General features: G+C 39.3%; 1 protein-coding gene across 2 annotated transcripts; it reads right to left on the bottom strand.

Moving 5' to 3' along the window:
• Positions 1-628: 628 nt before the first annotated feature.
• ptgs1 (prostaglandin-endoperoxide synthase 1) lies at positions 629-15,180 on the bottom strand. Of its 2 annotated transcripts, none has more exons than XM_047590885.1 (11): positions 14,665-15,180; positions 12,518-12,598; positions 8,518-8,634; positions 8,265-8,405; positions 6,758-6,901; positions 6,494-6,675; positions 6,317-6,400; positions 5,185-5,431; positions 4,203-4,489; positions 1,305-1,452; positions 629-1,192 (listed from the first exon to the last, which is right to left on the bottom strand). In XM_047590885.1, the coding sequence occupies exons 2-11, from the start codon at positions 12,567-12,569 to the stop codon at positions 843-845; spliced, it is 1,752 nt and encodes a 583-aa protein (XP_047446841.1). In that variant the 5' UTR covers positions 12,570-12,598; positions 14,665-15,180; the 3' UTR covers positions 629-842. The 2 variants fall into 2 exon arrangements, with proteins under 2 accessions (XP_047446841.1, XP_047446840.1); XM_047590884.1 differs by lacking the exon at positions 14,665-15,180 and adding an exon at positions 12,686-13,047.
• Positions 15,181-16,484: the final 1,304 nt, after the last annotated feature.

Genomic DNA, 16,484 nt, shown 5'->3' with positions numbered 1-16,484 from the left:
TTATTGTGAACCTTGATCTCAAAGACGTCACTTTACAAATGAATGAAGTTTGAAGTTAGCCTAGCCTTATGCTAGCTAGTTATCTAGACTAAAGGCTCAGAAAAATAGCAGCTAGCGTCATATATACTGTGAAACCCACGTGTTCATGTAATTTATGTCCATGTAGAGACACATTTAATCAACACGTAACTTTACCTCAGTTACTACTAAGTTATCATGGCTAGCATGCTAATGCTATAGTGATAATTTAATTGAGGGCCTGACCGTGTACATTTCATCATATTCATTCATAAATTTTACGGTTGAAAGTTATTTATTTATGATTATTAACGCTTCTAGTTTCGAAATTAGCAAATTTAACAATTTTTATCAACAGCAACGAGCTACAATGACGCTATTAGCAAGTACTCGTTTGAGGACGTTAGGACTTCATTGTTCTGCCTTGTTCAGGTATTAAAATAAACTGTTTTATATATTGTCATACATTGGTGACTTTATTATAATATAAATAATGAATTAATCCCAGTGTCCACATATGGGGACATAGTTTGATTTTCAAAAACTTTACTTCCTGTTCAGAGATGATGTTTAGTTTTTTTTAAATTAAAAATGCAAATGAAAGCTCAGGTCTCAGGACTTTAAAAACAACTTTACTGACAAAAACGTTCAAACTTTTCTTTTTAAGAAACATGAAGGTGTAAAATAAAAACAATGAAAGACATTGCTAGCTACTAAAAAAATAATACATCGGCTCAGAGGAGTTTTCAGATGAAATGGTTCGTCAGCTGTTATTGGGAGGTAGCCCTGGGTTAAACCTGGGGGGGTTTCTGGTGATGATGTCGTTAAAGCTCGGTGGACGGTTTCCTCGGTTCCCGCTCCTCCTCGTTTCTCGGCACGTGAAAGTCCACGTAGGGACACCACCGGGTGTTGAGACACACCAGCTTCTTCAGCGTGGACGTCTTGACGATGCTGAAGCCGGCGTCTCCTCCGAAGGTGCTGGGCTTCCAGTACTCGGGGGAGCAGATGGGGTTTCCCAGGAGCCCCTTCAGGGAGAAGGGGGCGCCGATCTCCACCATGCTCTCGCCGAATATGCTGTTAGGACGCGTCTTCTCCAGGATCATGCCCGGGTAGAACTCCAGGGCGTCGATGTCCCCGTACAGCTCCTCCAGGGCTCTGGCCATTTCTACGTCGTCTGGTTTGAAGAAGAGAAAAAAAAGGATGTTGAATATTTTTGGTCTGTGCATTAAAAAACAAAAAAACAAAAAAGAGAGAACACGCATTTGTTCAAATGTGACCTCGTTTACCTGTGAATTCATAAAAGGACGTGTACGGCTTCAGCTTGAACCTCTTCCTGTATTCATTGAACGGCTGCATACGTGCACCTCGGGACTCTCTGATCACCATTTCTGCCACTTTAAGCACAACTTCATGAGAGTTGTGACCTCCTCCTATCTGCAAAAAAAAAAAAAGTTAGAAACGTTGTAATTCTCTGCAAACACGACACTTTGCATGTATGTAACTCAAAATTGAAATTGAAAAACACGTTTTGGTCAGTGAATTTATTCTTTTCAGAAAAGGATATTAAAAAAATGAGCAGGTATTTGATTTTAATTTTAAAATTCAAAAATTAAAATTGGAATTTGAGGCATTTTTCTTTATCGGGTTCGACAATAGATAAACAAAACTTTCGAAAAACGCTTGACAAAAAATAAAATCGTGAGAAGAAAGAAACCCCGCTTTTTTATATTGTGCAACCAGAAGTTGTCGTTTTCAAAGTAAGAGCACGTATGAGGACGGTGCTGTGTAACAGAAGCTGATGGACGTTGTTTTTACAAACAATAAAAGATTCTCAGTGAAGTGCACGTGACTGCAGAAAAACTAAGATGCTTATTTCAGGTAAAAACCAAAAATGTAATTAAAAAAAATTAACAAAAAATAAGTAATTCAATAAAAAATTAAGTAATTTGAGCTTTTTCAAAATATATTTGTGTAAAAATCTTTTGAATGTGGAGGAGTGGTGACATTTAAACAACTGATTGTTTTCAATTCACATAATATAAAAATGAATTTTAAAAAAAATCAAATCAAATGAAGTACTTAGTTGGCATTGGTTTCGTTTTAAGTGCAAAAACCAGATCACTTTTAATTTTCTGTCTCTAAAACCAAACAATGAAATCGTTACAAGACAGAAACTTTTTTTTTAAATACTTTGCAACCAGAAGTTGTAATTTTCAAAGTAAAAGCACGTATGAGGACGGTGCTGTGTAACAGAAGTTGATGGATGTTGTTTTTAGAAACAATAAAAGATTCTCAGTGAAGACGATGTGACCGCAGAAAAACTAAGACGCTTATTTCAGGTAAAAAACAAAAAAAATAACCAAAAAAAGTTATTCAGTAAAAAAAATTCAGCAATATGAGTTTTTTCAAAATGTATTTGTGTAAAAATAACTTCCTATAACCAGGGAATAGTTAGCTACTAGCTAACATTACTCTGATATGTGTGTAGATGACGAGCCTTGTTTAGTCATAAATCACGTCAGAGTAAAGTTCCAGAGACATTTTATCCTGGATTAGCTCAGGGAAACACATAGAAGTCACGTATTTGGCCATAAACACACAACACCATCCTCATACATGCTCTTAGTTTGAAAACGGCAAATTCCTGTTGTAAAATATGAAAAAACAAAACAGAAAATAAAAATCGGATGGTTTTTAAAGTTTATCCATTCACAAAACCGATAAAGAAAAATGCCTCGAATTTAAACTTTTAATGTTTGAATTTTAAAATGAAAATCATCATCCTTTTTTCTCCTTTTTTTCTGAACGGAAAATCCAACGACACAAAACACACACGGACCCTAAAGACACAGGATATGACAATGGCTGAAGATGGTGTTTGAGATGTTTAAATTTCAGGAAGTGAGTGTTTGAAGGTGTTTGCTCTTTAATGTGACATGAACAAACATGGTGGTTTGGAGGTCGTAAAGATGTGTCACACGTTGCTCGTCTCTGTGGTCTCTTCACGGTTGCTACATTTCCTCCTCTTTTATCTTTATGAATATTTGCACGCAGGTCGTGGAGCAGGTCAGTGATGAGGAAGTTAGAGATATTTCAGAATAAAAATTTAAATACAGATAATGAAGAAAAAAAAAAAAAAACACTTCTTCCTCTGTGATATTTCCTGCCACATCTCGTGTCTGGATGTCACACATGCATCAGATGAACATTACACCATCATTAACGCCTCTTTAATTCGCACGGTCTGAACTCAGTTTAATAAGTTTTCGATTTTTTTTATATATATATTTTGTCACACATTGGGTGATTTTATTATAATATTAATAATGAAAATATCCCTGCATTTTAAAATGTCGGCATTTGGAAAATTTTAAAATTTTCGATGCCAAAAACGACACCAACACTTAATTAGATTTTTTTTTAAAAAAAAAACTCATTCAATATTAATCATGTGAATAGAAAACAGTTGTTTAAATGTCACCACTTCTCCACGTTACACAAATACATTTTGAAAAAGCTCTAATTACTGATTTTTTTTTTTTACTCAATAACTTTTTTTAGTTAAATCTTTAGTTTCTACCTGAAACATGCAGCTTAGTTTTTCTGTAGTCATGTCCTCAAACGTGCTCTTACTTTGAAAATCACAACTTCCAGTCGCACAATATGAAAAACGGTCGCTTTTTTGTTTGTTTGTTTCTGTCCTCTAACGATTTTATATTTTTTTATTTTTACAAACAGAAAATTAAAAGCAAGCAGTTTTAATTTTTGAATTTTAAAATGGAAAACAGATTTTTTTTATATCTTTTTCTGAAGGGAATATTCTGCGTTGGTGCAGGAAGTGAATTTCAGGCCCCTGCAGCATCTTATTTACCGTATTTTCCGGACTATAAGCTGCTACTTTTATTTTCCCCACGCTTTGAACCATGTGCAAAGTTGCAACTTCTTCTTCTTTTTTTTTTTTTTTTTTTTTTTTTCAGCAAATCCTTCACAAAAAAATGGCCACATGCGAAAAGCATCATTTTCAGGCAGCTTTACCCCGAGATGACATAGACACAGAAAAGATATGTGATGAAGCTCTATAGTCCGGAAAATACAGACATCTTTGTGCATTTCTTCTACTTGTAGGATTCGTCATTTTAATTATTTATTACCCTCCATCAGAGTTTTTCCGCGCTGGTTCGTACCTGTCCTGCAGGCTGTCGGGAGAAGGCGTCCACCAGCTTCTCCACGCCGTAATGCGTGAGGATGGAGGTGTTGTAGAAGAACTGGGAGTAGGGGATCTCCTCCCCGTCGATGTGGAAGCTGTCGGGCATCAGCGGGTGCCAGTGGTAGAGTTGGCAGAACTCCAGCGCGATGCGGTTGCTGTACTGGAAGCGCACACCGAAGAGCAGGGAGGGGTCGAACTTGAGCTTCAGCAGGTAACCGCTCAGGTGCTGCACGTACTCCTGGATGATGATGTTGATGATCTCACCTGAGGACAAACGTCAGACGTATGTGCACAGGAAAAAAAACAAAACCCTGCAGGTGCACGATTAGATGAAACAACAGGAACAATTATATTAGTTATTGGAGATTTTTAAGCTATTTTGTGAAAGGTGTGATTGCGCTTGTGGCCAGCAGGTGGAGCTGACCTGAGCAGCCTCCAGAGAAACCTCTCAGCGCCAGCAGCTACACCATGAATGTGATGTAGTTACACGCTACAGAGCAGAGTGTTTCTGTTATTTTGTCCATCCCTGCAGAGTTTGGCTGCAGCTGCACAAATCTACTGTCATTTCAGTATCTGAATAAACGTCTTCATGTTTATGATACCGATGACTCGATAAGCTTGTGCGTCATTTTAAAAACTGAAACTCTCATCTAAGTCATTTATAAGTAGAATACACATTATCGCATGTTTATTTCGTGGGTAACCAAGCATGGTGGTTAAAGGACCACATCAGCCACAACATTATGACCACCGACAGGAGAAGTGAATGACATTTAAAACCATCTTGTGACAATTCTGCTGGGAAACTTGACTAAACCTGTCATTCATTCATTGGTATGGATGTTACTCAGACTTAGAGCACCCACCTAGACCAGACCAGAACCCCCCCCCAACAAAACCCCATAGCAATTTACCTCACTGATGGCGCGATAATGTAAAGGTTGGTGACATCTACCCACCGATGATGATAAGCCTGGAGGTCTGGAAGAGCTGCTCGTCGTCCCAGGTCGGATGTTCCGCCTTCAGGACGTCGCAGACTCGGTTGTGCTCCCTCAGCCATATGGTGGCGTACATGGTGAGGCCCGGCAGGATGCCGTACACCTCCTGACCGATGGCCAGGCGCTGCTCCATGGGGAAGCCCTTGGGATAAACCATGTGCACAGGCACTTCTGCCACGGTGGGAGGGTACATCTCCCCGTCCACCAACTACAGAGGACAACATTAGGTTTGGATCTTTTAAAAGTAAGTGTGATATTTTGTTTTGTTTTGCTGCCCAGCAACACATCCTTATCTCAGTTCAGCGGTTTGAACTTTAGATAAAGCTGCTAAAGGAACAGAGTGACTGTCAGAAAGTGGAAGTTATTTAACGTCAACAATCTCAAGATGCACAGATTGTTGACCTTAAATAAGTTCAGAATACGCAGATATTATTTTTTAATATTTACAGTCCCCCTTATATTCTGTTAACTTTCAGTGTCAAAGATTATACGGCTCACTGTAGTCAGGATAAACTGATTCAGCACCACACCAACAGTCACTTAGCTTAGCTTAGCTTAGCTTAGCTTGACATACAGTAAAGACTGGAGGGGTTAGGCTGAGAAACATCTGAGAAATGTTAACTAAACTTGAGCGTTACACTTTTTTTGGCTAGCTGGCTAGCTAGCTAGCTAGCTAAGTGAAGTGCTTGTTGTTGCTACCTAGCTAGATGAGCATTAGCCTAGCGGATCGACTTCACACCTCATTGCATAAATTAAATAAATTAGGCGCTTGACAACCACTGTTTGATTCAGGAAGTGACGGGGTTTCTGTTCTTACTAGTTTACAGTAATTAGCTGATTAGCTGCTTTATGTTAACGACGCAGAACTAGCTCAGAAGAGGGCGCTAGCTTTGCTAAGAAACTGTGCTTCCGCCTAACTTAACCCTGCTTAGTAGAATGTAATTTTTACATGACTGTTTTTGATGCAGTGTGCCCATGCTAAGCTAAGCTCACTAGCTAATGTCTCCTCATTCATGCTAATGCTCTACAGACATATGTTAACAGTGGAATTAAACTGTTTTTACTACGTTTTGGTCACAGTTTCCGTACGGACCTGATATTTCAGGTGTCCGTCTTTATGAAGACGAAGCTGATGTTGTCTCTCCAGGTTGTCTCCATAGATGTGACCTGCATCCACCTGGTAAATTAAAAAAACACACAATCAACAAACAGATGAACAACCTCTCCATGCTTGAACTGGCTTCACTGTTTAACTGTGAACGTTTCCCACCCCGTGTCCTAAAGCCTTGGTGAAGCCCTGTTGGACTTTATGGTTGGTCTTGAAGAACTGGTGGGTGAAGTGTTGGGCCATGAAGGCGAACATCAAGTTGGTTCCCTGAGGATCCGGCCTAAACTTCTGCCTCCTGAAAAACTTCTCAGTCAACGTCTTGACATCGGGAAGAACAGGTTTACCTGTAGATAAAGGAAATAAAAAACTCATGAAGCTTTCTGCATTGGTCATTTTCTATTTTCCTACATGGTGCGTTGGTCTCACCTTTCGTTCCCATGGGTAGAGGGCAGTCTTCAGGCACTGGGGGGAGCAGACGGGTGTAGTAGGAGAGGTTGTAGTAGGACTCCCAGCTGAGGTATCCATATTTGGTGTTGTAGGTCGGAGGGCTTGGGATGAGGTCGCTCCTGACTTTGGGAGGAAGCCACAACGGGGAGTTTATTACGAATGTCTTCACTTGTAATTTTAGGCTTCAACGAGTGTTTGCAAAAGTAGCTGCAGGCTTTATCAATATTTTCCCATTAATTGTTGATTGGAGCTCTTATCCAAGTCATGTTTCAGCCAGGAAATGTTGGCTCATTCATTTTCCACCAAAGAAGTGAGTCTGCATCCCATGTAATTGTCTTCTCTTCCAAATACCGACTCCATTTCACTACTGCTGCTGTGATACTAGGGTCTGAGTATCAAACTCTGTCCATATCCACCTTTTACTACAGGCGGATATATGGATATATATTATATATTAGAGGTGAAGCTGCACTCACACGAACTCTGTGAGGAATAATTTAATAGACGTATAAAAGAGAAACTGTAATTAAAGAATCCATCTCATCACGGTAGTATCAAACCAGTACCGATACCAGCCTCGGTATCGATATGAAAATTGATATCCAGATCGATACGCTGAGACTTAATAGACTGAGGATAAGCAGCAGTAATTTTTATCATTTTTATTGGGTCGACACTGATGTTTCTGCTGTAGCAGCCATTCATTTATGTGTGTGTGTGTGTGTTTATTGTTGTACTGTGGGTGGCACTGTTGCAACTTCCAGCGGGAGTGCATTTAGTTAGGCAGGCTAATGAGGCCAGGGGTGCATGACCGGAGGAAACAGCTGAAGTGTTTTGCAGATAGGAGCAATATATAAAATAATAAACCATGTAATGGCAAAGAATCCAGGTGCTTGACCTGAAAAGCAACGGGAAATGTCTGGACAGTGTTTGTGAGTCAGTTGGCACCGACGTGCACCTGCAGAAAGCTTCTCTTATTTGCTTTATTTGACGTATGTGGAGCCGGTGGCTGCAGCAACAGACGAGACTTAGTGAAACGTTTGAAAACACATGCGTCTCACTGTAAGAGACACTTATCTACGATGCAATGTCCTGTTTTGTTGCGTATCCGTGTAGTGTTTATTATTTTAGTGGAAGTGGCTCCACGCGAACAATGGTTTTGAGACGTGTGCGTTGGGCCATTACTGAAACTAAGACAGAAATGTGCAGCTTGAGAGAAGCTTTAAATAAATACACAGCAGAAGAAAAATGTCATGACTCAGTTCCTGTTGCAGTCGCTGGCCCAGACTCGCAGACTCTGTAAACTTTGATTCTTTTCACGTCGCATCTAAATGCACACGTCTGCTCCGTGGAAGAAGAAAACTCATCGTTCTCTCACGCTTACGCAATCACCACCGCATCAGTGCCTTATCTGCAACAACCAAGTATCCACACATCTCACGACGACCGCAGGGGAACGGAGGGAGGACGAGACGTGTTCACCTACCCGTCAGCACTAATCTCATGACGGTGTCCTGCAGGAACGAGTTGTTGACCAGGTCCCAGAACCACTGGAAATGAGTGAGGATGTAGTGAACCAGGGCCGGGTCGGGCTTCAGCATCAGACGCACTCGTGTCCAGAACTCGGCTACGCACAAAAAAAACAACACTTCGTGAGTTCACGAGCAAACGGGATGAAGCTACGGCTGAGTGGGTGAATGCGGGTGAATTGTGAGGGTTGTGAGTGTTGCTGAGCTCACGGTTGGTGCAGTTTTCTCCGTAGAAGCCGGTGCGAGTGCAGTCGCACTTGTAGCCGTCTGGTCCGAATCGCACGCACACTCCTGCGTTCTGACAAGGGTAGTGGCAACAGGGATTCACTGCAGACAAGAAGGGAAGGAAGAGAAGGAAGGAAGACAAGGAAGGGAAGGAAGGAAGAGAAGGAAGGAAGACAAGGAAGGGAAGGAAGGAAGAGAAGGAAGGAAGAGGAGGAAGAGAAGGAAGGAAGGAAGAGGAGGAAGAGAAGGAAGGTCCTGTTAAAACTGGTGAAACTACATTAAAATGACATCACACGACTTATGCACATTTATAGAACTGATGCCACGAGGTGGATTAAAAGGAGAAATATTACACAATATGACCTCACTGAGCCCGTATGTAGCATTGTCACTTTATCCACAGCTGTTGTCACTTGTGTACTGTATCTTTTGTTGCCTGTTGTCCTGTTTAATGCTGCGGCCGCCTGCTTTCTGTGTCCGGTTTCATTTCTTTCACTGTTTTATTTTTCTGACTAGTGCTGCAGTAACGTCTGAATTTCCCCAAATAAAGTCTTATCTTAGCTTATCTCATCTTATCTTGACTTGCATGTGTTTTCTATCTTGGTGAAGGTTGATATAATCACATATCTGCACAGAACCTCTGTCTCTGTTCTGTTCTGGGCTCTTTGTGTTGTTTGTGTTGTGTGTAAGTGTGTGTGATTTCTTGCATGCTTGTCCATGTGCACTGTTGGGTTATTGGGTGTGTTAGTTGTTTGGGGATTTAGGATGACATTTAGCATACAGTGCTAACTCTGCTATATTCGCAGTGCATCGTGCATGTAAACTACTGCCCATTAATATCAACTGTCCCGAGAAAATAAACCCATAAATGAGACGATAAAAGATGCAGCTAAGAGATGTGAGACATGAGGATGTAACACAACTGTGTGCACAGTAAAGATCTTTTAAATTTTAACTTTACTACTACTTTCAAAAGGAAAACTTTTCCTCATTTGCATTTTCGTGACTCGTTATTTTCAGTTTTGTTTCTGAGGCCATTCACGTCGGGTCTTTGTTTAACGGTGTCACACATATTGTGTAGTGTGATGACCACACAGACAGGCTGAAGGAATTAGTTCACATCTGTCCAGACAGCAGCTACACAGACGCAGGTATTTTAGTTTTTTTTGTTGTTTTTCATATTCATACGTACATATGATATTACTGTATTATGTGACTTAGATCTATCTTTAGTCAATCCAACGTGTGAAACTAATTCTATTTATGTACAAGTATCAGGCATCACGTATTATATATATATATATATATATATATATATATATATATATAATTAAATCAAAAACTGCATCAACAACACAAACGACCACAACAGGACACGAAACAACTTCAAAGAAATATACAAACTGTGAAACTACCAACGTGTTACACAACAGACGCACAACCACCACAAAACGAGGACAAAACTACACGTCAGCTACAAGGAGACGAACGGCAACGACACAGAGTCACGACAAAGAGACGCTAAACAACCATGAAGTCGTTTAAAACACAAACGTGTTGTTTCTCATCGTCTCAAACATCACAAGTGAAAAACTCCCTGTTCCATCATCACATAAAAAAAAATCAGTTTCTCGTTCATTTGAACAAGTTATTAATGATTCTGTACAATTCTCTGCTGTTTCCTACATCACCAGGTCAAAGTGTTGATTATAACGGGTCTCAACTTTTAGCCACTAGTTCATCATCACACGAGTCTCCACACAAAAAACGGTTGCACAAGTTGTCAAGTATATTTCTAGACATTTAAATTACTACTTATTACTACTGATTATTACTTTTCTATAAATCTGTTCTTAATTGGTTAATTGCTCCCAGGTTCATCTCATCAACCATTAACTATATACTGTATGTACATATACACACACACACATATATATGAGCTTTTGTTTGCATTTTTAATTTCAAAATCACGTCATCAATGTGTAATAAATGTAAAAGTGTTAATTTTAATACATGAACGTGGTTGAGTAAGAACTGAATTGCAAACAACTTCCCAACGTCCTCAAACGGGAACTCGCTGATTAGCGACGTTTTATCTCGTTACCGTTTGTGCGTCACATCAAACTAGAAAAGTTACTGAGCATAAATAAGTTTCGGCTGCAGAATGAAAACCTTGATGAGGATCACATCACATTCCTACTTTGTGCTGTTTAGTCCCGTCTTTAACTTTCTGTGTCACGATGTCGTGGTCTGTCAACAAATAACAGAACAAACAGTAAAAGGTGTAAATGTGAATCTATGTCCCACATACACTAACGTATAATTTACAATAACCGTCATTAAACGTTAGTTTCCATCCGTGCAGACGAGGACACGAGGACACGAGGCCTCGTCTTCACGTTCTCAGACACAGACGTTTACTTTTGAGAGATGAGACTAGTTTTTGCTGCTGCATTTCACTATTTGCACAAACTGTTCTGAGAAATGTGGAGGATGATTTAAGAAATGGACTAAAGTGACTCATTGATTAAAAGGTGCAACCACTAATACCACACAGCTGTTATCGTTGCACAACTCTTTTTTATTTGTAACCTTTAACCTTGTCCCACCTAGATTCTGCTCCTCTGTTTAAAGTGTGTGACGACTAATTTATTAGTTTCCCATTAAACTTGTGTTAACTCACTGTGATGCAACAATGAGACCAGAATGAAAACTTGAATGACTTTGTCACAGAAGCTTCGTTGCACATAAAAGTAAACACACTTCATATCAAATACAATAAGATATAAATAAAAAGATTATCATCTCGCCAATTAAACGGTGCATTCAGCAGCACTCACGCACACATCAAAGCCAAATAAACGCATTGAGCAGGATATTAAATTTGACTCGACACAACCACCTCCTCCCGTATCTCTAACACGTCTAGTAATACGTCTTCCTGCCCCCCCCCCTCGTTCTCGCAGAAGCTCAATGAGATAATGCGACGCAGCTGCTCTTTCCTCCTCACTCGCTGTGAACGAGGGGACAGATAAGCTCGTCCTCGCCGCTCGAGTTTCACGCTTCACTGCACCAAAGTCCACTCAGCGAAACATTCATTCACCTTCTCACACAACAAAATGTTATGTGCTGAAATAGAGGCTTGAAAATTACACGTTGGCCACATTCATGTGTGTTACATGTCTGTTTGTGCATTTACTCCTCATTAGCTCCTCATTAGCTGCATTTATTTGCATAATAATTGCATAAATGACAATAATTCCAGATGTTTCTCTTGATTTTAGCGCAGAGAAGACAAAGAACGTGATGGAAATGTTCACATTTTAGGAGAAAAAAGTGAAACTTTAAAGAAAAATAAGGCCGTCTGCTGTTTAGTTCTGTCGGCTGCTCTGGCTCTCAAATTATTTTTTTATCTTAAAACTGCAAATAATGGCTTTGAAATTCATGCCACAGCTCTGATTAGATCCTCTTTTTAGTCCGCGCGCCGTACGTTTGACACATCTGTGGGCGCCATTTGGAGAACTCAAGGTGATAAGAATGAAACATATATAATAAAAGCAGATTTTAACAACAACAAAAAAAAAAAAAAAAGGAAAGTTTGTTGAAGGCTGAGGAGGATGGGAGAGTTATCACGCTGTCTGTCATTCTTAGTGAAAAGCAAATGAATAAATGTGTTTCTTTTTGTTGCCGTCATCTCCTCCTAGTGTCGACTCTGCAGAACTGGAGACAATAACTCATCTTAACTTTCCTGACTTTTAATTTGGGACGTTTGCTGCAGGTACCGAGTCGCCTGCACAGTCAGCATGCGTCGCACACTTGGCTCTTCAGGACTCGTCATTTTTCTGCACAATCAGCAGAAAAAAGAAAGCAACACAAACCAGTGACCTCTGCTCCACCAGCTCCATGTGCTCGTTCCGTTTTATCTCTAGTGATGCTGCAGTGTGTTTGTGTCATCAGGTGAAACATTTAGATATAATTATCTTACCAACACTGGAGTCTCCAGAGGAGAGTGAGCTCTGCAGCATCACCAGGTTCATTAACAGCCAGACGGTGAAGGTGTCAAACTCTGCAACACAGACAAACACGGCATTAAGCAGCAGGTGTTTTATTAAACTAATGAAAAACATGATTAAATAAATAGAACAGGACTCACCTTTCATGTTTAACCAGAGGAAGTTAGAGTTATCTGAAAGCGTGTGCTCTGTTTCTAGGAGCCGGCTGCTCTACCCCCCATCACACCTCTGAGGCCTTCTGATAACTAAAACTAAAACTAGAAGGGGCGGCGACACGGTTTCCTCCACTTCCTCCACTCGCTCGTCAATACAACTCAGAGAAAACCGCAAAGAAATGATGGCATCACTTCAACTGAAACTTTTTAATGTCAGAGTCTCAGGACGACGTTCACAGTAAATTATTCAGAGTTTTAAAACTGTTCTTTGAATCTATGATTAATAAGTTTGTTTGTTTTTTTTTTTAAGTGTCATTCAGATGCTGACAGTGAAAGGAAACAGAAACAGTCTGAGAAGTGGAGCTTTATCTCCACCTGCTGGAAAATTATAAGAACATCATTTAAACTCCAACTGGCTTGTTTCATTAAAAGTGTTAAAACCAACACCCAAACACCTCGTCTGTGCATGACTTAACTACAAGTAACTCACAAGTAACTCCATCTAAATCATCTGAAAATGACGTGAAATGTTTAAAACACGATAAAGCATTAAATAAAATAACTAAAATAAGCTTTAGCAACTGAATCAATGAAGTCATTGGTCACTAATCATAAATTATGATTAAAAACATGAGTATGAGTATGAGCAAAAACTAAATATAATAATATAATATAAATATATATATGAGTATGAGATTAGAAGTTACACTATATATAGTGTAACTTCTAATCTCTATGTTGCATTTATCATTTTTGCAGTAAAATCAGGCCCCAGAGAGAGTTGACCTGCGTTAGGACATTAGCATTAGCAACATTAGCATCAATCAGGAAGTGAGTTGAATTGCTCGCACATTCAATTTCTAATGAGCAATCAGAGTCAAAGTTGAAACCTGCTGCAGTAACTTTGACAACTTTAGCGAATTCTTTTAAAAAGTGAACTGAAAGTATTTGAACCCTTTTTTGTAAATAGTACTTATTGCACTATTTGTAAATACTTTGCGTCGCACTGTAAAGGAGAAGTTCTCACAGGAAGATGAAGTGACAGTTAAACATGGAGATTAGCAGCATTAGTTTGAATCACAGGCGACTAAATTGCAAAATTAATTAATAATAATTAATTGTATTTACTGATGTTTTTGCCCCTCGGGGGGCGTGGCCTCAGGGGGCAGTGATGTCATTCAAAGTCTGTGTGATGTGGATGGGCTTAAATAGATAAAGTGGGACAAATAGCTTTTGAGAGTGTTATTGCTTGGGTGTAAAAAGACTAAAAAATGGACAAACCAACAATAAACAAGTGACATAATATAATATATATGTGAAGGAGAGAATTACATTCATACTCAGGAACCAAGCTGACATTTTCATTTTCATATAGATGGCAAAGATAAGGAAAACCCTTGAATCCCCCTCATCATGTTTTGTTATGTTTTTATGTTTGTGCAAAGTTGGTAAATGTATGTTACGGAAAGAAAACAAATTAAAAAATATATCAAAATATATATATTTTTAAATCCTGTATCCAAATAATCTGTATATTTCTGCTTGGTTGTACCATTAATTCACCTATTACCTATTTACTGCACACATAGAACAATAATAATAACGTCCACTATTCTGTTCCGTCGCCAAAAACAAGTTGTTGTGCGCAAATAAATAAAAGAGAAACGCACTTGAATGCAACACAGGATTATTTTACTCCTCCCACTCCCACTTACTGGAAATTATAGGCTTCAAACATCAAAGAAATCTTCAGTTTCACTCTTTGGAAACATGAGCAGAAACTGTGCAGCCGTACATCACTAGTACATATAGATATATATATGTGTATATATGTATGTGTATATACATTATATACCAGTGGCCCAAAGCAGCAAACTGCATTAGTTTTCTAGACATGATCAATATAAAGACACAGAAGAAGGTGCATCAGGAACTAATTACCAAATCATCATTTCCCGCCTTACAAGTGCCTGTGCCGGACTCCTATCTGTGCAGGGTCTCGTGTGGTCGTGCTGCCGGTTGCCATGGCGCCGTTGGCTCGGACTTCCAGGCCGAGGCTCGGCCGCTTCCTATAAGCATTCCTGGTAATTGAGATCAGATGCTCCTCTGAGTGAAACCTGGACCGGGAGTAACCTGGAAGCATTTATTTTATGGGGAAGATGTTTAGTTAAGCCCGCGCTCCCGCTCTAAATGAGCCCGGGTCCCGGCGCTGGTGATGAATACGATTGGTGAAAGCACTGAAGGCTGGTTCCTGGCTTCTTCCTTCCCCCCCAGTTCAGGTTACAGATTAGCAGACTTCCTGTCCAGTCGTGGAAGGGGCCGGTCCCAGTGACGGAGGGGCGAGGGCATCATGTGTTATCTCAGATGGGGTATTTGACAGAGCCACACGGCGGTGGGTCCTGAAGGCATCGTTTGTTGAAGCTGTTGGAAGAAGCAGCCGGAGGTCGAACTGCAGCTCATACGAACAATTAAACGGACGTCAGTTCTGTGGAATGAACTCTGTAGCTTCATTTAGCTCATTTATGTTTGCATAACTAAGTACGCAGGTCAACCGTAACATTATGACCACCTTCCTAATATTATGTAGGTCTCGCATCCGCCTTGAAAGAAGCAGTTTCTGCTTCTGACGGTGTCCTGTAGGGGACGCTGTTTGCTAAGTTGCGCATGTTAAAATGAACACGCAATTTTTCCTACATTTAGCTCCAAAACACTAAAATTAGGTGTGAATTTTAAAAAACGCCTTTTTTTTAATCACATTTACCAAGTGTTAAATGTAAATGTTAAAGCTAAATGTTAAATATTAAATCTAAATGTTTAATGTTAAAGCTAAATGTTAAATATTAAATCTAAATGTTCAATGTTAAAGCTAAATGTTAAATATTAAATCTAAATGTTCAATGTTAAATCTAAATGTTAAATATTAAATCTAAATGTTAAATGTTAAATCTAAATGTTCTATGTTAAATATAAATGTTGAATATAAATGTCAAATATAAATGTAAATGTTAAATCTAAATGTTAAATATTAAATCTAAATGTTCAATGTTCAATCTAAATGTTAAATATAAATGTAAATGTTGAATGTAAATGTAAAATGTAAATGTTAAATCTAAATGTTAAGTCTAAATGTCGATCATCTCACAGATACTTGATCAGTCTGGGATCTATTTAATATGGAGGCCAGGTCAACACCATGAATGAATACCAGGTCCAAAAGTTTCCCAGTAGAACACTGAATTGTCACAAGGTGGTTTAAATGTTATTTACTTCTCCTGCCAATGGTCATAATGTTATGGCTGATTTGATTTTTGGGGTTGCAGCTCCTTAGCTTCAGTCTTGTTCTTGGGAGAACCAGAAGACATTGGTCTCCACTGAACACCTGAGTGTGACCTTCATGGGACATGTGGTAGATATTTACCTGAGCAGGTGTGAAGCACCTGTAGAGTTAATATAGATCAATATATAATATACAGCATAAGGTGAAACGTAGCAGCTTAATGTCTCATTTTACTCTGGAATGAAAGCACAGACCAAATAAACAAAAAAATCATAGAATCCACATATAACTCAAAATCTATTCTGAACTTTGGACTCATCACGGCAGCCATCTTTGTCTGATTTAACATGTGACATTATTTCTTTTTAAAGTGGAAATCAAATATTTTTCTTCCCAGAAATGTGTGTCTCTTGTTTGTAGGGAGTTTTGCTTTCACTCTTCTGTCCAGTTCATCTCAAACCAGCTACACAGGGTTAAAGCCTAGAAACTGGGCCGTGGTCCGCTCCA

This window comes from Mugil cephalus, chromosome 8 (genome assembly GCF_022458985.1).
Source record: "Mugil cephalus isolate CIBA_MC_2020 chromosome 8, CIBA_Mcephalus_1.1, whole genome shotgun sequence".
Taxonomy (NCBI): Eukaryota; Metazoa; Chordata; class Actinopteri; order Mugiliformes; family Mugilidae; genus Mugil; species Mugil cephalus.
This window is presented reverse-complemented; position numbering and strand designations above follow the sequence as displayed.

What these genes read in the sequence shown, in the direction of transcription:
- ptgs1 (XM_047590884.1), bottom strand. An exon ending in CCAAGGCTTTAGGACACGGG is followed by an intron (nt 6,401 to 6,493) that starts GTGGGAAACGTT and finishes TTAATTTACCAG; the next exon opens with GTGGATGCAGGTCACATCTA. An exon ending in CCCGACAGCCTGCAGGACAG is followed by an intron (nt 1,453 to 4,202) that starts GTACGAACCAGC and finishes TTTTTTTTGCAG; the next exon opens with ATAGGAGGAGGTCACAACTC.